General features: G+C 43.7%; 1 protein-coding gene across 10 annotated transcripts in view; it reads left to right on the plus strand.

Annotated features, from left to right (window-relative positions):
- Positions 1–23148, plus strand: part of TNKS (tankyrase) — a 221797-nt gene that overhangs the window by 183421 nt on the left and 15228 nt on the right. For 3 of the 10 annotated variants that reach the window (XM_056803482.1, XM_056803484.1, XM_016422786.2), the window contains 10 exons: positions 191–300; positions 5161–5349; positions 6981–7218; positions 7843–7925; positions 13635–13755; positions 15290–15484; positions 16407–16504; positions 20239–20313; positions 21594–21699; positions 21860–21919. In XM_056803482.1, coding sequence (XP_056659460.1) covers positions 191–300; positions 5161–5349; positions 6981–7218; positions 7843–7925; positions 13635–13755; positions 15290–15484; positions 16407–16504; positions 20239–20313; positions 21594–21699; positions 21860–21919 — 1275 coding nt within the window. Of the gene's footprint in view, positions 1–190; positions 301–5160; positions 5350–6980; positions 7219–7842; positions 7926–13634; positions 13756–15289; positions 15485–16406; positions 16505–20238; positions 20314–21593; positions 21700–21859; positions 21920–23148 lie in introns of those variants that run through there. The other 7 variants (XM_056803485.1, XM_056803478.1, XM_056803479.1 and 4 more) reach the window with 7 other exon arrangements.

The raw sequence follows: 23148 nt of genomic DNA on the forward strand, positions 1-23148 counted from the left end.
CAAATTATCAGAATTCTCAACTGTGATAGTATTGCCTTCTCCCTGAAAAGAGGAATGTGTCAGAAATAGATGTTTATCTCAGAAAGCTCACACACTTATTCCCTCTTTTACATGCACACCCCCATCCTCCTCCCCCCACATTCACCCAATTAAACATTGTTCTGATGTCTTTCCCTTTTCATTCCTACAGCAGGTTACAATAACCTAGAAGTAGCAGAATACCTTCTAGAACACGGAGCTGACGTTAATGCTCAAGACAAAGGAGGCCTTATTCCTTTACATAACGCTGCATCCTATGGGGTAAGCAGAGGAGAGATCATGGCATTGCCATTCATTACTTAGATCCTTATTGTCCTTGGATGAATGGATAAGATATTTGTTGTGGGCCTACTGGATGTCAGGCTAAGTGCTACAGATAGAAATACAAAAGTAGGATGATCCATGCTCCTTTTTGGGGGGGAGAGGGGATCCTTGCTCTTGAACAGCCTTTATTCCAGGAGAAAGAGATAGAAATGGCATGTAAGAGAGTGGTGGCCAGGGAAGAATGCTTTGGTTTGGAAAGTGATGGGACAAGGTGGAGCCATAATGGAGTAGATTGGCATTCCTTTTCCAGGAACAATGGCAGTATTGATCACTGTGGTTCCAAGGGTGAGAGACTCTGGAATATAAGTGTAGGCACAGTGGTAGGGGAGACAGTGAGAAGATAGCTGGACCAGCTAGCTAGAGTGGACCATGTTAGTTGTTCAACATAAAGCAGCTCAACTTTTGATTTTCTACATTGTTTTGTGTGGGTGTTTTTGCTTCAGTCTTGTAACCTGACTGTGGACAGAGACCCTGAGTTTGCCTGTTTCAGTGCTCCATGCCTTCCCTGGGGCTGAATGACTAAATAACTCTTGAAGAGTTTGATTGAAATAGTGGTTGTATCTAAAATCAATTTGTGTCTTATCTTGATCATCTCTCAATTGGGAAGGTGATGCCTGCCTTTTATCCATTCAAGGGGATCATGGAAGTCAGTGGGGTATCAGCTATTGCCAATACCTTTCAAACGCACAAGTGACCTCAGCACACTGGAGGCACAACGTAGGTGAACCAGACTCAAACTCTGTGAAAGCTCAGAGCTTTTCTCCCCCTCCGTATGCTAGTAACATAATGGTGTTGGCTGTGTCTGTGAGATGAGTGCCTCCCTGCTCATTGCCAGCACTTCCCCTCTAAAGAGGGAGCTGGCCCCAGGCAGGAAGACCATGGTGTAAGTCCCATCATTCCCACAGAGGGGCTGTTCAGTTCAGAAAAGATCACTTCATTCTTAGGGCCCCCAAAGAACTCCGCAAGTAGAACAGGTACACAAGTACATTGGCACGTGGGTTCCTTCTTATCTTGGAAATCCTATGTCCTTTTAAAAAAAAAAAAACCCAGAAGGCCTCCCTAAAAATTGGTAGTTCCATCCCAATCTCAGCCAAAGCTCTCATGGAACCCAGATTTAATATTAGGGGCTTAGAGAGGTAGAACATGAATATGGTTGCCTTTCTCTGGGTCCAACAAGAGAAGCATCACCAGGCAGCAGCCACTCAGGAAATACTTGGTAGGCTAGCTAGGCTATTTCCTCTCAAACCATGTTGGTGAATCTAAGGCATGAGGACTGAAGGGGGCTGTTCCTCCCCTCCCTCTCCATGTGCCTAAGGACATTTCTCATATGACCCATCCCTCTGTCTAGCAGCCTAATGGGAGTAACGTCTTTAGGGAAGGCAGGTCTGAAAGGGCATTTATATTTATGGGGAGGATGCAGTCCTGTGTTAGGTTGGGCAAGTAAGAAAACTGTTCAGAAACATGGAAGGAAAGAAATAAGTATTATTTGCTAAGTGCTTGCTATATGCCAAGCACTGGACTAGAAACCCAAGAAAAGAGAAAAGTTGGTGCTCTAGCTTCAAGAAGCTTACATTTTAACAGGAAGAGATAAAGGAAGCTGAAGGAGGTTTTCATTTCCAGAAAGCTGCAACAGAGCCAGCAGAGGAATGACCCTTTCCACTGCAAGAAGGGAACTGCCTTTTAGGATTATTCTAAAGTGTTATTCTAAAAGGATGGCAAACCTTTTAGACCCCAGGTGTTCAAACAGCATGTGAGCCACCCCCTTAACCCAGACAGGGCTGCTAGGCAGAGAGATGGGTCATGTGAGAAATGTCCTTAGGCACATGGAGAGGGGGGAAGGAGCAGCCTCCTTCAGCCCTCATGCCTTAGATTCACCAACATGATTTGAGAGGGAATAGCCTAGCTAGCCTACCAAGTATTTCCTGAATAATACTTGTTACTAATAGTTTGCTAAATAACCATTTATCTACTTTGCTCATACTCCTTCCAGTGCTATGTATGCCTCCTGTAATCTCCAGGGATGGGTGTATTTATGAGGAATCAATACCAAGGAAATCATAAGGGTACACCAACTCCACTTTTAGAGTTGAAGCCCCCTGGTCTGAATGAAATGGCAGGTGTGGCTTCTGAGCCATATCCATGAGAGGGGTCTTAGAGCACACATGCCCCACTTTGTGGAAAAGGAAGAAGGAATACTTGAATTGGCAAGCTTATTGATGGCTTGGGGAACTTAGATTGCTGGTAATATTCTAGATTCTATTGTGCAAGGCATGGTTAGAAAACCTCTAGAAAAAGGTGTGGCAGTCACCAAGATTCCAAGTGTCTTACTCAGTAATAGTTGTCAGGTCATGCTGGACTAACCTGATTGGGTGTTTTTGCTGGGCTTACGTGGCCTGAACATGTGTGCCCACCACTTTGTGATAAGGTTCACTTGTTATTCTTGTGGACCAGATGGAAGAATATGAGCTTTTGATGATAGTGCACTTAGGTAGATTTGTGCTATTGAGATATCTGGGTTCCCAAGAGTACTTATTAATTGTTTATTGTCACCTATCTCAGGCAGTTTGACTGGATAACTATTCTGCTAAAGAAGGTGCTGGCATTTAGAGGCTGGTGGCACGTTGGACAGTAATACAGAAGTTTGAAAGGGGGAGGATCTGGGTGTGCAAGATCATGAGTTTCTTTTAGGCTATGGTCAAGTTCCAGTACATTCACTTCAAGGCACCCAGTAGACAGCTAAAGATCAAAAACTAGAATTCAGCAAAACAGGGCCAGATAAGTAGATCCAGGCATCACCAGCATTGGGAAGGCATTGAATCCATAGGAGTCAATGAGGTCACTAAAGAGGGAGGAGGACTTGGGTTAGAACCTTGGTAATGGGTGAAGCCTGGATGAAGATCTGGCAAAGGAATGCAAAAAGGAGCATTCAGAGAGGTAGGAAGGATAACCAGGGTAGATAAATATGGAAAATTAGTGTCAGGAAGAAGGGAATAGTGTTAGAGGCTGCAAAAAAGTCTGGAAGGATGAGGATTGAGAAAAGGCCATTAGAATGGACAATTAAGAGATATTAGTGACTTTGGAGAGAGTAGTTTGGGCTGAATGATGAGAGTGGAAATCAGAAGAGTTTAAGAGAGTGAGATATAAGAAAATAGTTAGCAGGGAAAGATGGGGTCAAGTGAGATTTTTTTTTTTAGGATGAAAGGGAAATGGGCAAATTTGTAAGCAATAAAGAAACAGCCAATAGGCAGAGATAGACTAAAGAGAAATGAGGGAGTGCTGATGACCAAGATTATATGTGTTCCATTCATAATTGCATAGATAGCATTATACCAATACAACTCACTTCTGACTGCTAATGGGCAATGCAATATTTTGTAGAGCAGAAGTAGGGAATTTTGTATGTAGTTGTTGGCACCTGGCGAGAATCTATATGAAAATCATTTGGAGAAACTAGAGACATTAAGCCTGAAGGACACAAGACAGAGGGTAGAATGACTCAGTCCTGGCCCTAGGCAGCCAAGGAGAACATCAGCCAACCGGCCCTTATTAAGTTCCTGCTTTGTGCTATACACTGTGGTAGGAGCTGGCAATATAGAAACTTCTTACAGAGTTCTTTCTCCAAAACGACACCACATGTGCCAGGAATGGTGGGCTAAAAAGGTAGTCTGGCCTTGGCAGTCACAAGGGAGGGCAAGCAGAGTCACAAGCCAGTAGGTTGTCATGCCATGTCTAGTAACAGTGATACTATCATTTGATGTTTGTTGCCAAGCAAGAGGTAAAAGTCAAAATGAAGGATGTTGGTATGTTTCTGTCAGAGTAGACTCCCTGGTCTACTCGAGATGCTGGCAGACATAGAGAAATCAGTTTACTTTTCCTGGGTGGGAAGGGTTTTTGAGGTCTCTCGAGGTCCAAGTCCAAGGGGTTGCTCTTCTGTGGGGAGAGGTAGATAGCAGAAGGGCAGGTGGTAAAATTTCCTTGAAGGGTAGGCCCTGATATCCTTGCAAATGTCAAGAAATAAAACCAAGCTTGATAGAAGGAAGAAAACTTCCAAACATTTAGTTATCCAAAAGTGTGATGGGCTTGCTTCCTTGAGAGGTTTGAGGTCTTTAAGTGCAGGTCGAATGAAGGTTTTTAATGTTTACAGGAGAGAAGATTCTTTCTGTATGGATTCAAGTGACTTCCCAATTCTAACTCCCAAGATTTTGTGATTCAGTGATAGGAAGTTGATGTATAAATGAGAAGCAGTTGGAAGTGTGTCCTGTGAAGGAGATGAAAGAACCAGGAACAGTGGGTGAAAGTGATCAAGATGCTCCTTTCAGTTGGATGTCAGGGAAAATGAACTCTGGGCATCTTCAAGCAGGCAGAGATTAAGTACCTGCTTGAATGTTAGAGTGGGAATTCTTTTCATGTCTGAGTTGAACTGATGGCCTCTGAGATCACTTCCAACTTCCAAATGCCATTATTTTTGTGACTAACATGTAAACAGTACCTTCAAAGCCAGTACTCTGCCTACAAAGAAGTACTGGGAGGTGTGTCATGAGGAGGTCAGATGGAGCGAATAGATTAAAATGAGAGAGGCCTCTATACCTGAGTTAGAAGGTGGAATGGCTAGAGTCCACTGGGGAGAGTAAAGGGTGGTGAAGCAAAGTAGAGACTCCAGAATATGGGTCAACTTGGAGTCAAGAAAGAGATTGAGGTGAAGATGACATACATGAAGGGGCTGATCCAGACCAGGTATCCTCTATTGTTACTGATTTCATTCTCTTTGGTTGGTGTTTTCTTTTTTTTTTTTGGCAGCATGTGGACATAGCAGCATTGCTGATCAAATATAATACATGTGTGAACGCTACAGATAAATGGGCCTTCACTCCATTGCATGAAGCAGCCCAGAAAGGAAGAACACAACTGTGTGCCCTGCTTTTAGCCCACGGTGCAGATCCAACCATGAAGAACCAAGAAGGGCAGACACCTTTAGACCTTGCAACAGTAAGTTTGCATTTCACTGCATCTTCTATTTATTTTTGGAAAGGACTTCAAGGATCAGTGTCTGAGTCCTCATTTTACAAAGGAGAAAACTGAGACCCCAAAGAGGCAAAGTGACTTGCTCCAAGCCACGCAGTGCCAAGCCAAAAAACCAGGTAGGCCTTTTGATTCCAAATGCAGTGTCCTACCCACCTTAAAGCCTCAATTTGGGTCTCTTGTTTTGGGACTTCTGGTGGTTCACAATCCGAGCACTGGTGATTATCTAGTTTATTTTCTCTTTCTTTTTTTTTTTAATAGTGACAATTTAGAACAGAGAACAACTCCCTTTGATCATTTCTTTTTTGTTAATGTTAAATTTTGTCAATAAGAACAGTAAACCTATGAGTAATGACAATTAGAACCCTTAGCCAACTGGAATTTTTTATGGTCTTGAATAAGTAAGGCAAAACCAAAAAGATTAGTAGTAATTTGCTCCTCCAAACACCAATTTATAGCCTGTATTATGTCTTCAGGACACATTGTGGTGAGTGAAATCTGAAATAACCAAGGAAGCAGAGGTTTGAGTTTCTAAGCATGTTGATGTCAAGGTGCACAGTTGCACCTTGGGGGATTAGGTCCCCCCCATCAGGCACTGGACCTCAAATGAAGACTTTTATACAGATCTATATATATTATATGAAAACAATAAATGGGATATAAACCAGAATGTAATATTAAGTGTTCTAATTTCTTATGAGAGAAAAGATTAGGAACTTTCTGAGTTGGGAAGGGGAAAGGAAGTTTCAGGACTTTCCTGATTTTTTGCCCAGTTCCCACAGTTGGCTAGGTGGGGGGGAGGGGTAGAAAATGAAACCTCTGAATCTCAAAATGGAGTCAGTTTTACAAGATGGAGTCAGTTTAGTTCACACAATTCTCACAGCATTCCATGTGATTCCCTGTTGGTCTATATTCACAATATTGATGATTTAGGAGATGCTGACTACAGCTGAGAGTTGCAGTCACCAAAGAAAGGCAAAATTAGTTCAAGGCAAGAAAGTCCATTGAGGTACTAAAGACATGTTTAAAAAAATTTTAATGTTTTCCACTAAATCTTGACTTAATCAAAAAATTCTATTCTCCATCCATTATACCTGATCGATTTCACTCTATAACCTTAGAGAAGATAAAAATCTCATGGATCTTGGCCTTAACAACTAAGTCAAAATAACTTCTGGTCTTTGAAATGTTATTTTTCTCTTCAATTTAATAAAGAAACTGACCAAATAAAAGCTTGTATTTTACGATATATTTAATTACTAAAACTGAAATTGGAATGCCAAAATTAGTGCTTGCTTAAGAGAAAACTGATAGTTATAGATGATCTTAGTGTCCAGTGAAAAAAGTGAAAGTCCATTCCTTGGACTCCAAAATGGAAGCAGTCATCATGATCCCTTAGAGAGCTTCTCCACAAAGTCAGCTTTTCTACCAAAACAAACTGCTAAAGAAAAAGAGAGATTGCACAGGCAAGAAGCACAGAGACAGACAGACGAGAGGCAAGTGGGGCCAGGCGCTGGCCAAGAACTGAGCCAGGAGTAATGTCCTGATGAGGGAAGGAAGATTGGCTTCTGAAATCCCAGATGTTTGTTCTTTTGTAGGCTGATGACATCCGAGCTTTGTTGATCGACGCCATGCCCCCAGAGGCTTTGCCAACGTGTTTCAAGCCTCAAGCTACTGTCGTGAGTGCCTCACTCATCTCTCCAGCCTCCACCCCATCCTGTCTTTCTGCCGCGAGCAGCCTAGACAACCTTGCCGGCCCTTTGGCAGAGTTAGCAGTAGGAGGGACTTCCAATGCTGGGGATGGAGCAGCAGGGGCACAAAGGAAAGAAGGGGAAGGTAAGTTGACATGAGTGGGGCAGTGCTTCTCCTTTCCCAGTGGATATTATGGAATTTTTTTTTTTAGCTTTTCCTGTCCGTCTGTCTTTTTCCAGTCTGGAAAGTAGTATATGTAGTAAATGCCTAATAAGAAGCTGTTTCCTGAGCGTCTTCAGCTGCCAAGCCTCTTGGGGATTCTACTCTTCTTAATTAGATCTATCTTCCAATAACTTGGAGGCCAGTGTTACTGGTTCATTGACCTGCTGGGCAATCCTCAATGTTTAGAGTTAGTTCAGGGAGGATTTTGATGATTTACTGTGTGTTGGGCAGCAAAAATGTGAGCTCTAGTGGTCCTAAGCCAGTTAGGAAATGTGTATTTATTGAGGTCGGGCTGTGTGAAGTAAGTTAAAACCAACAGTTATAAATAAGGGTGAACGCAAACACCACACTTGCTGCGCAAAAATTTTCCGTGGAACTCTTGTATGTGTTTAGTTCCATGGGGCCTGCTAGAATCCACCTATGGCTTCTGGGCTCGGCAAAGTAGGTGATACAGCCCAAATTCCACAGCTTAGAATGAACCTGCAGCGTTTGTTGGAAATGGCCAGATCCCTGCTAAGAGACCTTCCCACGTTTGTGTTGTTACAGTGACAGGTCTTGACATGAATATCAGCCAGTTCCTCAAAAGCCTGGGCCTTGAACACCTCCGGGACATATTTGAAACAGAACAGGTAAGAAGGGTCTTGCTCAGCAGCACCATGTAGGGTTTGGTGGAGGATTTCTCCTATGTGCTCATTCACAGCTGGCCTCTTCTTTCGTTTTGGATTTCTGATCATTCTCCTCAAGCAACCAATTAAAAATGCTAAAACAAGTTAATGGGCTTCAAGCAGCTTCCTATATAAAGTCATCTCCACAATTAGCAGACACTGTGTTTCAATCTAAACTGTTGGTGAATATGTCTACAAATCAGGAGGATGAGGTGATTCCCTCTGGAGAGCTCTTTCTATGGCACCATCCAAAGTCTCCTCACCAACCTCCTCTTGACAATGCCCTTCCTCAAAGCTTCAGTACCCAGAACTTGGCTCATTAACCCAGATGTACCTTTAAGGAAGGCTCCATTCAAAGAGAGCCCTTTGGAGCACCAGCAAGAGACTTCTTCAGGTCACTAGATGACTGCCTGAAGAACCATGATTTCATTGCTGTGAGGTATTTATTAGTTACTGATGTGGCCTGCTATGGCTAGAATCATACATTCTTAATAGTCAGGGTTCCTGGTGATGAGGCTTCTGCACTGAGGTCAGCCCTGGCTGGTTATGATCTGTCCCTGAGCCTATATTTCAAGTTGGCACCTATCAACCAAGTTTGTCAGTCACCTCCCAACCATGATGGAGTCCTGAAGTAGGATCATTAATAACCAGCCATCTGGCCCCCTAACTGAATCCTGGTTCTCCATCTTGTCTTACTTTTGTGTACTGAAAGACTTTTGTCAGGTGCCCCCCATTGGCTCTTGGGTGATCTCCTAGGCCATTTATTCTGACAACAGAAAAAGGTGTCATGAAGGGAGTTGTGCATTAGTCCTTCTTAGGGAGGCTCCTGTTGGTTTGCAGCTCCTTTCTCCATTTTTGTTTGGGAAAATAAGCATCTGGCTCATCAATACTGAACTTTCTTCCTTTTTTGGACATCTAGAGAGTTGTTTTTCTCAGTTTTTTGGGGGTTTTTTTGTTTGTTTTTTGCCTTTGCCTTGTCTTCTCTATGGTTTATCAGAGGTTAATGAAAGCAGTTTCATGATGACATCAAGTTATTTCAGCACCTTGGGAAAGTGTAAGTTTGGACTCTCAGATGTATATAAAGGAGCAAATGCACTCTGTGGAGGTGGATTGGGGTAGGGGAGTTTGAATCATTTCCCTCTTTCAGTTTGTTCTTTTAGATGGGAGTGAAATAATTCATACGTCTTTCCTTCTTTGCCCAGGGATGTTTCACCATTCCTCTCTCTAAGCAGTGGGCCAAACATCTTGCTGCTAAATATATTCCCTCTTTGTGTCCAGAAAGTTTTCCATAAAGCTCAGCTCATTCTTTTTTTAGTCTTCCTGATATTCTTAAAGGCTAAAGTCACTTTCCTAATGAAAAATATTGGGAAGTCAGCCTATGTTATGTCTGTGGTCCCTTCCAGCTCAGATCCTCTGAGCCTCTTGTCACCTGTTTCTCACTTGTTAGTGGCTGGGATCCTCCGCCTTGTTCTCAGCTCCCTGCAAGGCCCCTTTGGTTTATTTGAGTGTGGCCATGTTTTATTCTTTAGTAGTGTTATTTGTGAATGTATTGTTGGATTTTAATTTTTGAGAGCCTCCCATTTCTCTTGATCCCAACCCTAACCTTAACCGTTTTAGCATGTCATTTCTACCTTTTATATGAACTTTAAAAATCAGTTTTCCAAGACTCCAAAGTACATGTCTCCTATGACTAGCATTTGTCTTAGCCAAGATCTCGAGTAGCCCTATAGTTACCAAAAGGATTTGCATACATTTTCTCATTTGATTCTTGTAAGTGCCTAAAGCAGGTTTTGAACTTAGGTCTTCCTGATTCCATGTCTAGTCTTCTCTCCCTTGTACCATTGAGTGTCTGTGCTCAGGATTCCCTTCATTTGGTAAAATGGAGCAAGACATGGTCATTGAACATTTTTTTCAGCATTCCTATTGTTCCCATTTTCAATGAACTTTTTTTTCCTCCTTGTTAGTGAACTCCAAAGTGGCCATGCCCCTTATTGCCTTATTTATATTCTGAGAGTGAATTCGCAGAAAAATCTGTAGTTGTTTCCATTCTTTGGGTTTGTTTGTTTTTTTAGCAGCTTTTGAAACTGCTGGCTTTGTTAAGACTGTCCCTCCAATTTGCCTCTGAACCATTTCCCTAATCTGCATTAAAGATGCTCCCCTATATACCTGCAGCACATGCTTCCAGCAGAGGACCTGCTTTTGCCTTCTTTCTCCTTTCTCCCTTCTTTTTTCTCTTGGAGAAGCTTGCTTCTATGTTTCTACCTTCTGCTTAATGAATTTTCCTGTACAGACGTGTAACTTTTTAATATGCATTGTTTCTCCTTTATCTCTTGGATTCATGAGATACTTGAGTAAAATGGTTGTAAGGGCAGCTTAGTAGCTTAATGGATAGAAAGCCAGGCCTGAAAGCAAGAAGTCTTGTGTTCAGATCTGGCCTCAGATACAGGGCCTCCTAGCTGTGTGACCCCTGGGCAAGTCATTTAATCCCAGTTGCTTAGCCCTTACCATTCTTCTTCCTTGGAATCAAGAGCTAGTATCAATTCCAAGACAGAAGGTAAGGATAAAAAAGAATAATCTGTCCCTTGATATAATTGTCCATAGCTAATCAACACATACCAGGTTAAGATTCAAGCACATTTTTATTTGATTAACTAGAGAGATCTCAGTTTAAGTAAACAAATATTTTTGATAATTGTATTTAAGATATCACACTAAATAATTTGCCATCTGAGGCTTAGGAACAATGTGCCAAGTTTCTCCTTAAGTCATGACAGAGTAATTTTCCATATCATATGACTTTCAAATCAACAATGTATTTTTTTTTCTCATAGGCTGATGATTGTCCATCATTGTTAAGGAGTTAGTAATTTGAAACATTCCTTTTTCTTGTTATCCTTTGGGCTAAATGTCCAAGTTCTATTTTCTGTTTCCATTTCCAGTGCCCTGTGTTGAATATCTCCATGCTTTACTTCCTGGTGCACAGCTTTCTGGGCATCATTCATAGATAAATGGGGTTTGTCTTGTCTTCAGGCCTTCCGATGCACCTTCTTTATCTTCTTCTCTCTGCTACCAGAATCATTTCAGTGCCTTTTTCCTGATTGATATGTCAACTCTTGCTTTTCAAAACCTTGCCTGGTTCAGTTCCTTTTCCTGGACAAATGATAATCCCTTTTATGGTATTGATTATATACCCAATCTTCTTACCCAATCATCTGTGCATCTGATTCATTTTTATTTTCCTTATCAAAAGAAGCACAGCTTTCTGTAACTGTTGTTGTAGTCATGGTAGCCAGAAAATGATGCATGCCATCGTTTTCTTCACCAGTAATGTGATATCTGGCCAGTTATTGTGTGATAGATTATATTGTAAGCTTCAGGAGGACAAGTCTTGCCATCTCTAAACATTCATTCTTTCCAAGCCTAGCACAGAGAAAGCACAGCAGAATGAGTATATATGAGTTACACAAGGGACCCAGAGGAAGGCAGAGTTTTATCTATAGCTTTGGGGACCTGACAGTATGTCTGGAGCTACCTTTTCTTGTTCTTAGTTGCAGACCGGACATAGGCTACACTTCCCCCAGCCTGTGCTCCAGGTTACTGGCCTCCTTTCTCAGGAATTAGGATGGTCCATGGTCCCTGCCATTCCCTCCACCCCACAGAGCTTGTACAAAGCTGCTTTTTTCTGTCTAATTTTTGTATTTGTATTTGTAGCTGGCTGAATCATTTTGGGGTACACAGTTGGCTCAATTCAACAAATACTAAGAATTTAGTGAGCTAGAAATTGGGAGATTAAAAAGACAAATAAAATGGTCTTAGCACTCCAGAAGCCTATTCTCTAGCCTTTGATATCAGTAGAGGTGAATGAGATACAAGGTGTGACTAAGGAGCCAAGGGAAAAACCAGACTAACCACTGGTAGAACATTTGAGAGAAGAAGGAACACTGCCAATGGGAGGTGTTGAGAGAAGGCCTCAAGGAAAAATAGGCCCTTAGGGAGGGTATCATGAATCTTTCCTGAGGGAGAGTTTTGTGCAAAGGCATCTGAAGAGGTCAGGCAACAGCTATGAAGTCCATGGGTGCTAAAATCTCAAAGGAAGGAAGCAGGGAACAAGTGAAAAACTTAAAAGATTACGGAGGGTCATAAGTGTCAGCTTTATTATTGTTTTTTAGTCTCAAAGGCAATAGAGAGCTATAGAAGGTTTATGACACATAAATCAGATCTGTTCCTTAGGAGGAGGGTTCACTTTTACCAATGACTTGTTTTTTTAAACAATTCTCATTTCCTAGTACGTCCTGCCCTCATCTACAAGATTCAGGTCCCACATTTGTCAACAAATTGAACATTTGGCTTCCCTGGTATTTCTCCCACCTACCTCTACCACCTCTTATCATCTAGAGGGAGGGAAGGAAGGAGATATTTGATACCCCTCATTGGGGGCCACTATACTTAATTGGACTTCATCTGCCTTATGATATCATTTTTAATACATTATTGAGATCATCGTGTACATGAGTTTTCTGGTTTACCATTCTTTAGTTGGCATTATTCATGTGGCTTTTTATGTACTTAGAATTAATTCTTCAGAGTTCCTAGGATCCTCATTCCAGAAGTAGTTATATATAAAGGAGCAGGATGGTATGGTGGAAAGAGCTCATCACCCAGCTTCAGTGACTTTAGACCTACTCTCGGCCCTTTTACTCACTCATATCTTTTCGTCCTGAGGCCTACTTCTATCTTCTAAATGTATGTATATTGGCCCTACAGTGCTGTTAATTCTGAAGACTCACATACTCACTTTTCTTCAGTGACAGACAGAAGACCACAACCCTGCTGGGAGGGAGCTAACTCTTGAAGTTTACCCTTTGGGCAACACTTTTTTTTAATGTCATTTCAATAGATACTTCTTCATCTTGCATAAAAGCACAATAAAATAAAATATTTTGAAGAAAGTCCAGATGGTACGAGATAAGAGGGGGAAAATTCAGATGGCCTACATAACCATCATCTTGAAACAGAAGAGATAACGATTCCATCTGCAAATTAACATGACCAGAACTCAGACCAAATGGCCATAAATTGACTTAAAAATAAGAAGAAACCAAATATGCAGAGTGAAAAAAGGATAGGATAACTGAAGAAAAAAAATCATGGAAAATCTCATTAAAGAAGGGGGGAGAAAGGAGGAACCTTTAGGACATGACTACAACAGCTCCAAGGATTGATTATTCTGTACTAGGTGATGGGCCTTTCTCTCATCCTTGCTGATGGTCTTACTCTGGACTCAGCTGCACTGGCTTTGCCAATCACTTTTCTAGATGGTCTACTTGTTGGTTGATGCTCTTTATCTGCACTAAGGCCCCTTAAGATCTCTTGGGTTGTTGATTGGTCTGCTGTGACATGTTGTAGATTTGTTCCCAGGCTGTATCTGCCTTCCTCGATTCCTGGCCAAGGTCCCTTCAGCCTTTACTTGGGCCTATGCAAACTAAAATCATTACATCATTTGATTGCATTTGAATGCATTTTAAGAGAAGTGAAGGGAAGAATCAAAAGGCAAATAGAAGGAAATGAGAACATCTGTAGGGACAATTATCAAACACACAGACTGTGAAGTTCCAGGATACTCTTAAGTAATTGGTAACGTCCTAACCATTGATTTTTATTTCCATTTTTCAGATAACCCTAGATGTACTGGCAGATATGGGTCACGAAGAGTTGAAAGAAATAGGCATCAATGCATATGGGCATCGGCACAAGTTAATCAAGGGGGTGGAAAGACTTTTAGGAGGACAGCAAGGTAAGTTCTTCACAATGTATGGATGCCAAGAATCTTTGGCATATTTTTTGTTGTCCTTGTAGCAGAATGAATGGCAAAGCATTCATTAAACACTTAGTATGTTTCCAGCTTTGGGCTACAGAACCATGGAGGACATAGAGCACTTGGGGAGCCACACACAGAAAGGAGACAGCCTGCCCTCAAGGAGTTTACATTCTCATGCAGCCTGCTGGCCCTGAATGACTGCTCAGATCGGGGCAGTCACAAACATGATAGAATCAGAGGAGAGGCAGTTAATAGCCCCTTTACAGGAGGGTTAGGGGCAAATCCTATTATGATTCCCAGAAGAAGCAGATAAGGCTGGACACCCGGGGAGTGAACAAGAACATGATTTTTCCTGTTTCCAAGCCTCCTACAATTAGTCTTAGATTTCAAATCTGGAAGATCTGAGTTCAAAGCCAGCCTCAGACCTGGATTAGCTGTGTGCTCCTGGCCAAGTCACTTGAGCTTTCTGCCTCATTTTGATCATCTGAAAAACAGGGATAACAGTAGCCTTTGCCTGTCGGAGCTGTGCTATGAGGCTCCAACAAAATGACACGTGGACAATGCTTTTCAGTCCCTAAAGCACTTTAACTTTAGGGACTTGCCCAGGGTCTCAGGTGGCTGGATTTGAACTCCCATTGAATCTTTTTACCAGACTCCAGGCTCATGGTCTATCCCTCACCCCTCTGAGCTGCCAATGGGAGTTATACTTCATTTCTAGGAAATGGCATCAGAGCAGAGCTGACCAATCCTGCTCATTTCCTCACTATTCGCTAGTAGTCCATCTCTTTTGGCTGAACTGGAGATCAGATGGCACTAGTCCAGGGGGACAAATGCTAGGGTTTGAGCAGCTTCTTCTTCTGGATATAGAGGTGTTGGGACTAGATGGTCTGGAAGACCCTTACATGAACTCTAAGCCCTATGGAATGTGAGCTCTTTTCTGATGCATAAATGAATTCGAGCATGGTGCAATGGAAAGACCACTGGGTTTGGAGTCTGAGGACCAGAGTTCAAGTCTCTACTCTGTCACTCATGCTTGTATGACCTTGGGCAAATCCCTTCCCCACTCCGGGCCTGAGCCCCCTCACCTCTAAAGTGAAAGTACAAGGTGACCTCTCTAGTCCTGGGAATTGGCTTCCAGACTCCTGAGGCACCCTATAGTGTCCCAGAAAGAAAAGGGCGGTTCTAGTGGGAGGAATCACTTTGGGGACTTTAGGTTCTGACTCAGCTTTGGTTCCCTGGGTCACCTTGATCACAGCCCCTCCCTCATGCAGCCTCCCCTCCTTCACCTCTAAAATGAGCCTGCTGGACCAGAGGACTCCTAAGAGCTCTTTCTGGATCTAATCCAATGATTCTGCCCTGGTCATTGTTCTGAATAGAAAAGGAGCTCACCATGGTCAAGGGACAAGTACCAGGTCATGTGGAGAAGCCCCAATGTCTCATTGTAACTGTAGGGTCATGTGATCCAAATTGTAGAGCTAGAAGGGACCTCAGAGGCCTCTTCATTTTACAGATGAGGAGACTGAGGTCCAGAGGGTGAAGGTGACTTACCCAAGGTCTACCAAGAAGTGGCAGAGCTGGGATTCGCACCCAGGTCCTTTGACTTCCAATCTAGCCCTCTTTCCATTGCCTCATCCCGATCAGAGGAGTGAGTGTACCAGCCAGCTAGCTAGCCAAGGAGGAAGCAGCACAGTGGGCAGCGTCTTCAGTGAGTACACATCAAACGGAGAAGAAACCAAAGATTGCCATCAGATGTCTGAGGAGTGATCAGACAAGTCTCTTCCCCGATGATAGAGTGATCACAGGAAAAAAAAAAGTGTAGAAAACTGGTGTGACCAACACCTGCCTGTTCAGCTGTCCAGAATGTCTAAGAATCAGGGAAATGCGGCAGCATCTGTCCCCTTACAGTCATTACATGACTAGAGACGGTCAAAACTAGGAAATGAGGCCTTCTTGGTCCCTGCTGGCTCAAGCCATGGATTAGATGGCATGTTCTGGAGAAGAATATGACCAGGTTCCCTCTTTAGGCAAAGTCGCATTTTGGCCAGACTCCTCAAATAAGATTCTGCCTTGGGAGGCAATTGATGATTAACCAAAAGCTAGAAGGTGAAAGGATTGTGGACCCTTGTATATAACAAGCCTGACTATTGGGAATGACCCAACTAAGAGTTCAGGAGAGCATGGGCAGAACCAAGACCACATCCCTGGGAGGCAGGCATGAGGGTGTTCTGAGTAGGGTCAGTCAGCAGTCAGCTCGCTCTGGGAATGCCGCAACTCTTGGGTCAGATACTACACCAAGAGGGGCTGGGGGACTGGATAACTTAAAAAAGGACAGCCTCCCTTCCCTCTAAATGGTGGTCATTGGTGCCAGTCTGAGCTCCACTGTCAGACAGTTTCCCCTAACTTTATAAAACCAAAGAGCATCAATAAATTGGATTCCCCCCCTCCCCCACTCTAGTGGAAGGGGCTTGTTTTGCTTTACTTCATGGGGCACACACGTTGGACTGCTCTCTGCTCCTGGCTGTTTGAAGGGTGGGGCTTTTTATGTGATGTATTGAGTTTTACCTAAAAGCCAAGCTCCAAGCAAGGGTGTTGGAACAATAACAGTCTCCATTTCTTTTCCCTCATAGGCACCAATCCTTACTTGACTTTTCACTGTGTTAATCAGGGAACGATCCTGTTAGACCTTGCTCCGGACGACAAGGAGTATCAGTCAGTAGAAGAAGAGGTGATGTATTTCCAAGAATGTGTGCTAATCACTCCAAGTCAGCAAGGATTTCTGTGCTGTGTGCAAGAAAGGTGTTGAACCCCCAGTCAGGGGCTTGGATCCTTGTAAGCCACTTGGCATTGGGTTCATGTTTAGGGCTTGTTCTGGTGGAAGCCAACAGGTTGGATTGCAGCATAAAGTTACCCATGATCTTTAATAATCCTAGACTGTTCTTGGCAAAATCAAAGCAAACCCACCCTCTTCTTTTAATGTCAGGCACTGGGTTGCTTCAGGTTTTTATGAGAAATCAACATTGTGAATGGCCCAAAAGACAATGAAATGGTTGCCCAGAGGACCTTTCCAGGAAATGGCTGCTCAGAAAGAGAGAGGTCATGAGGCAAGAGCAGCTCCCAGCTGATGGGCAGCCCAGGGGCTGCATATGGGGAGGGAAGAGTCTCCTAAAGGAGCCCCATGTCAGTGAATCCAAGAATCCCTGGAAGGATCTGTACTTTATCAGAGCTCTTTCTTCTGGTTCTGTGCACAGTATTTGTAGAAGAACTACCAAGGCACTGGGAACTTCCCCCTACTCCTCAGAACTCTTCCTCAGGAACAGAGTCCAGTATAGAAGTAATAAACTTTTAGTAAGACCTGACAGGGGCAGAGCATGTGACTAATGACCATAGAGACTCTCTGGTTCCATCTCTGTCCAACATGAGAATCCTCCAGTGACAAGGGTCTCCCTTTCTGAGGCAATCCAATCCATATTTGGATAGTCCTCCCTTATATTGAGCCAAAATCTGCCTCTCTTACAATTCCCACCCATTCATTATGCTCTCTGGGGCCAAGCAAAATAAGTTGAATCCAGTTTCTCCATGCCAGCCCTTCTTATATATCATGTCTTTCCCCACTGAGAGCCAAGGTGAGATTGTGATGGTATGGTCTATGAGGGAAATCCAAGAGAGGAAACTTCCTCTCTCAACATAGGGCAACAGCTGCTTTGCTACTTGAAGATCCCTGGGATATGGGAGTGACGGGGGCAGAGGGTTAGGTAGGGGTGGGGGGGTGGGGTCTGAGGTAGGACTTTAACCTAGGCCCTCCTGATTTTGAGCCTGACCCAGGGTAGTATGTCATTGACTTGTTCAGACATGGGATCAATTCTGAAGGGACCAAAGGGAGGCCAAGCTGAGTGATGGAGGAGGAGGACAGAGAAAAAGGAAAGTCATGCCAGTGATGGAGGAAAGGGGTTTAGGGGGAGGGAAACAAGGAGTGGGAGAAGATTGGAAGTCAGGATCAGAGAAAAGGAACTTTAGAGTTCTGGATCTGTGGGAAGGGTGTGAAACCCCTAGGGGTAATCAAGAGCAGTGGAAAGATCTGGTCCTGGGAATTAAGAGTTAATGAGTGAGGAACTTAGGGGGAGACATGGAGATTGATATAGTGAGAGAGAGAGACATGCGTGTGCGTGCTCCTGGCTTGAATAGGGTAAAGAGTAGTAAAGCAAAAAGAATAATCTTGAGGAGGCCAGGTGATAGAGATAAACAGATGGAGCAGATGGAGGAAATTGCTAGGGCAGAGTGGTGGAGAGGAACATGAGGTATGCCTGCTCTTCTGTTCAGGAGTCATTAGGAAAGAAAGAACCACCTTTCATCAGGGGAAGAAGCTGAGAAAATGGCATGAAGAAAAAGTTGAAAGGACCCTGTGAGGAAACCTTGCTTTACCACTCAAACCATTCTACTTACCAGCAAAGGAAACTAGGAGAATCTTAGTTCCCTATAGTGTTTTGTGAAAGACTGTTCACCACCCCAGAGATGGTCAGGAGAATGCAGGTGAGAGCCCGAGAGAGATTGGACCAAGAATGAGAAGACTAGAGGACTTGGCTTGGAAGAGATCACTATCAAGAAACAGCCTTCAGGAGACCAACAGAACCTGAAGATGCAGGGCCATAATGAGACCTGGAACAGATAGCAGCTCCTACTTTCACAGATTTAGAGCTGGAAGAGACTCAAGTGCTCTTTGAAACTTCTCATTTTATAGAGAAGGGAACTGAGGCCCAGTGACATACCCATCTGGTAAGAGACAGAGCTGAAGTTTGAACTCAAGTTCCTGAGCCCAAATGTAACGTTTTGCACTGCACAGTGACCTCTGGTGTCCATTTATTATACCAAGACCCAAAGCTTAACAAGAAAATCTTCATCATGGTCTTTAGTCTAAAGTAGCAGCAGCCCCAGGAAACCAAGCTCATGGTTTCTGGCTTTTGTTTATTTTGCTCTGTGGCTTTAAAACTCTCCAGGCATATGGAGGGAGATGGGCTGTAGGAGGTGTTACCTCAGAATCCCCCAGGTCCCTCAATGGTGGGAAAAGAGAGTTGCCCTGCTTCTGAACGAGGTGCATCCTAGTGCCTATGGGGACGTGTCATCCTCTTGATTTTGTTGTACAAAATGTACCACGAGCTCTTCAATTGAGTTGTTCTCTTTGTGTTTCTAAAAGAATCGTGGAAGTGCTACCAGCCTCAGACCGATGGTGTTCTCTGCCAACTTTTCCACCATGTGTTCAGTCTGGCAAGTTCAGACTGAATTGTACTAAGTCCTTCCCACGGGTGGCATATTTACAAACTTCCAAATAGTGGCATGTGACTCTTGGGGGATGTAAGAGGGTGTAGGAGACCCAATGAATGGTAGTGCAGGGATTCCACCATATGGCGACACTCCTGAGAGGTGGGATACCAGATGTAAAATCCAAATAAAACTGTTTGTGGAAGCAGTATTCACCAGAGCTATCATTTTCCCAAACTGCTTGTAGCTGTTTTCATCAGGTACCCACACCTGCTGGAAAAACAGAATGAAGATTGATGGTAAACATCTCCCCATACTCCACCCCACTGGCTTCTTTGCCTATGCATAGGTATAAAATCTGTGTGGGGCCCACCATACCCCAAATGGGGAGTTCCATAGAAAGATGGAAAGAGCAGGTGCCTTACCAGGGGGTCTTTTACAAACAAAGACACTGGACAGGTTGTACATCAAAGATGGTGGACAGGGTGGTAGGCCACCTGACAAAAGGCCCTGAGTTGCCCAACAGTTGGTGGGCAGTAAACTTGGGGAATCCAGACAGAGAAGAAAATAGTGATCACAGGGCAGCCATTTCTGGCATGGAATTTGTGAGGGGTGACAGTAGACCAATAGAGAACATAGATTTCCAAGGAATTGTTGTTTTCTGGAGGGGAGGTAGTTGTTTTCTAAAATAAAAAATAAACTATGTCACCTAGCTCAGAATAGCCTCTGGATGGACAGTTTCATGATCCAGCATGGTTTGTATTCCTCCATTTGGCCATTCTCTCTGGAGCCTTTATGAAAGTGACAGAGAAATGGTAGCCAGGTTTATAATTCAAGCATCTCTGCCCATGACCACTTTCTCCCCTTTCTTGCTGCTTTATTCCTAGACTTTAGTGAAGTATTTGTAGTAAATCATGGCCTAAGAATCCAAATACCTATGAAATGTTTCTCCCAAATGCTTTTGTGATATTTGGCATATTTAACACCCAGGGAAAAATATGATCTAGTGAAACGTTGGAAGGGATGAGAGGAAACCAAGTGGTCCTGGAAGACTTCTTCATACTGGAAGTTTTGGCACATGAAAAGTTCATAACTGGCCTGCTCTTTCAGGCTAATGCTGGTGCTATAACCCTAATATGCTACCTCCTAGAGTTATTGATCCTTGGGGTGATGTGGTCACTTTGACCATTTTATTCTTTTAAACAGATGCAGAGTACAATCAGAGAACACAGGGATGGTGGTAATGCTGGAGGTATCTTCAACAGATATAATGTTATCAGGGTAAGTAGGATAAGATTCATGCTCAGTGGTGTGCTCCATGTGGACTGTGAGCAGTTGTCCCACTTTGTAACCTCCTAGAGCTGGGTGTCCCCATTTGACAAAAGATAGGGCCTCCCTTTCCCTTCCCCAGCGTGATAGGAAGGGACCTCACCAAGGGTTGGAAAGAGATGGAAACATCTTGGGAATATGAGTGCTACCCCAAAGGGGTATATGGGGGTGGGGGGGTCACCCATTGGCACACCCCCAGGTTTGTTTTTACCAATAATAATGGCAGGTGATGGATTGAGGGACTCAGGTAGTGACAGCCCCCATGTGATTTAGACCACGTTTCCTACTTTGAACATAAAGGGACAAATAGATAGAGCATGTATAAGAACTGTGTGAAACAGATTCCTCCTGTTGTGTGGAAAAATTCTGTTGTAAAGCACATTCCCTTCCTCACTAAGGTCCTCTCGCCCCATCTCAGCTGCCTGGTTGGGGGGGTGGCCTTGGTTCTTGTGGGTCCTTCTGAGCAGGAAGGGCTCCAGGGGCAAGCCTGGAAAGAAGCCCGAGGCATCTGCTGTCTGCAGGCCAGCCTAGGGCCATGGAGAATGGCCTCAACCAGCTTGGCTATGGCTGAGGAGTGTTGGTGGGGCCTCTCTTGTCTGTCTGTCTGTCTGTCTGTCTGCTGCCACTTACAGTAACAGTCTGAGCAGGTCCTTGAAGCAAGGAGGGTGTGCTGTCACCAAGACCCAGCAGAGGCAGAGGGAGGAAAAGCTTCCTGGCCCAGCGGTGCAAGAGGGCAAGGGACTGCCGACCGCAGGGCATTTGACAGGTTCCCCCCTCCTCCCTGGAGCTGTTAGAAGCCCCATGGGAGGGCCACTTGTCAGAGGCATGGTGGGCCTCCTGGATAGGTCTCCAGAATGAGGCCCTAACGCCAGAGGGCAGGCCTGGGGAGGGATCTGGGTGTTTATCAGCATGGGCAGTCCCAGGTATGGGCGTTTCCTCCACTGGCTCACATCATCTACAAAGCTGTGGCTTCATGATAGGGGGCTTGAAACATAGAAGGGACTTGTAATGTGCTAATAAGTGTCAGTAGTAGGATTTGAACCCAGGTCTTATTAGGACACACTTCCTAACAGAAACTATTATATATTGACATAAAGATGTCTTTATTGGAGCAAAACGATTCCACCAAGAGTAAAATGTTAGGCTAATCCTTTCTCGTCCTCAGTCTCATAGTGTCATTTGCAGACATACTTGACTGATGGTCAGTGCCTGATATTGTCTCACTGCTGTAGATTCAGAAGGTCGTGAACAAGAAATTGCGGGAACGATTCTGTCACAGACAGAAGGAGGTGTCAGAAGAGAACCACAACCATCACAATGAACGAATGCTATTCCATGGTGAGGATGCTCTTCAGTCATGTGTGCTAGAGAGACCTCCCCCCCTCCCAGGGTCAAAGGGGGTTTGGAGTGGGAGAGCCGTGAAGTGGTTTCTGCCAGTCACAGAGGGTGGTGAGAGGTCATGGGCAATTCCTGGTACCAGCAATGTTTCCTTCACCAGATCGTGGTAGCACATGCAGGGAACCAGTATCCATGCCAGCAGCCCAAGAAAAAAGAAGAGGTTTGTCACCTTTTTGAGTCTCAAGGATCCCTTGGGCATGCTGTCTGGTGAAGCTGTGAACGGACCCTTCTCAGAGCCATATTTGTAAATGCATAAGAGATAAGATACAGGGTCACAAAGAAAAACTATGGAAATACTTCTCTTTTCAAAAGAGTTAAGAAACAAGTTTGTAAACCCCTGATCTAAATAAATAGATCAGTCAGTATAAGGTACTGTAACTCTGTTCTTTTTCCACCCAGAAACTTGATTTGTAGTTTGTTTGGGTTTGGGAGTAGTTTTGACTTTCACATTTTTTATTGTATCCTCATATTTTTTTCTGAGGAGGAAACTGAGGTCCAATGATGCTCAGTGATTTGCTGAGGGCCCTTAACTAGGAAGTGCCTGGTCGGCTACAGCAAACTGACCTCAGACTGCTCAGCTGTCACTGCATGAGACCATAGTCTTCTAGATTGAGGCCATCTTCAGGGGTAGATAGCAGCTCATTCATCCTTTTCATTTCCTACAGTGTGATTCTTCTATTGAACCTATTGAACATATTGCAGGCTTTCCTCTGGGGCCTGGTATGCTAGGTCCTTTATGTGCTGTCACTCTGTCATAACTCATTCTTTTTTTTTTTTTTTAACGTGATGGCATCAGCCAGTTCCTCTAGTCAGACAGTGTCATGATGAAATCTTTTTCTCCATTACATGATGCAGCCTGTGGACAACCCACCTTGGTGTGCCTCTGTAGCCCTTTGGATTCTTCTGAAATGGTGGCATTCCATGCCGTAGGGTAACTAGGAAAGCATGAGTTGTTGAAAAGATAGTCTTTTGTTCCATGAAAGGAAGCAGCTTGAATTATTAAAAAGGCCCAGGCAGTCCCCCAAATCCAATCCACTTTGTTCGTCTTCTAGGTTCAATTCATTGGCCTTCTGTAGAACCTGCCAGAGATAAGCCACAGTGGCCAGCTCATTCCTCCTTAATGAACCATACCCTTATTTACTAAATGTCATCATCTAAGCCTTGGATGTTGGTCTGACCCTGTTTTGAAAGGCAGTCAGTCTGGAGTTTGATGTGCTCAGCACAGTCATCCAGAAACAAGAGAATTGCGAAACCACTTCTATAAGTTACCTTCTATAAGGAATCATTCTTTTCTAATGCACTTTTAAAATAAAAGTCAATCAGCAAAAATCCATCTTCTCTCCCTCCTATCCAGCCCCCTCTCTCATTTGAGAAAGGAAAACAAAACAA

The sequence above is a fragment of the Monodelphis domestica genome, chromosome 6 (assembly GCF_027887165.1).
Source record: "Monodelphis domestica isolate mMonDom1 chromosome 6, mMonDom1.pri, whole genome shotgun sequence".
NCBI classification, from domain to species: Eukaryota; Metazoa; Chordata; class Mammalia; order Didelphimorphia; family Didelphidae; genus Monodelphis; species Monodelphis domestica.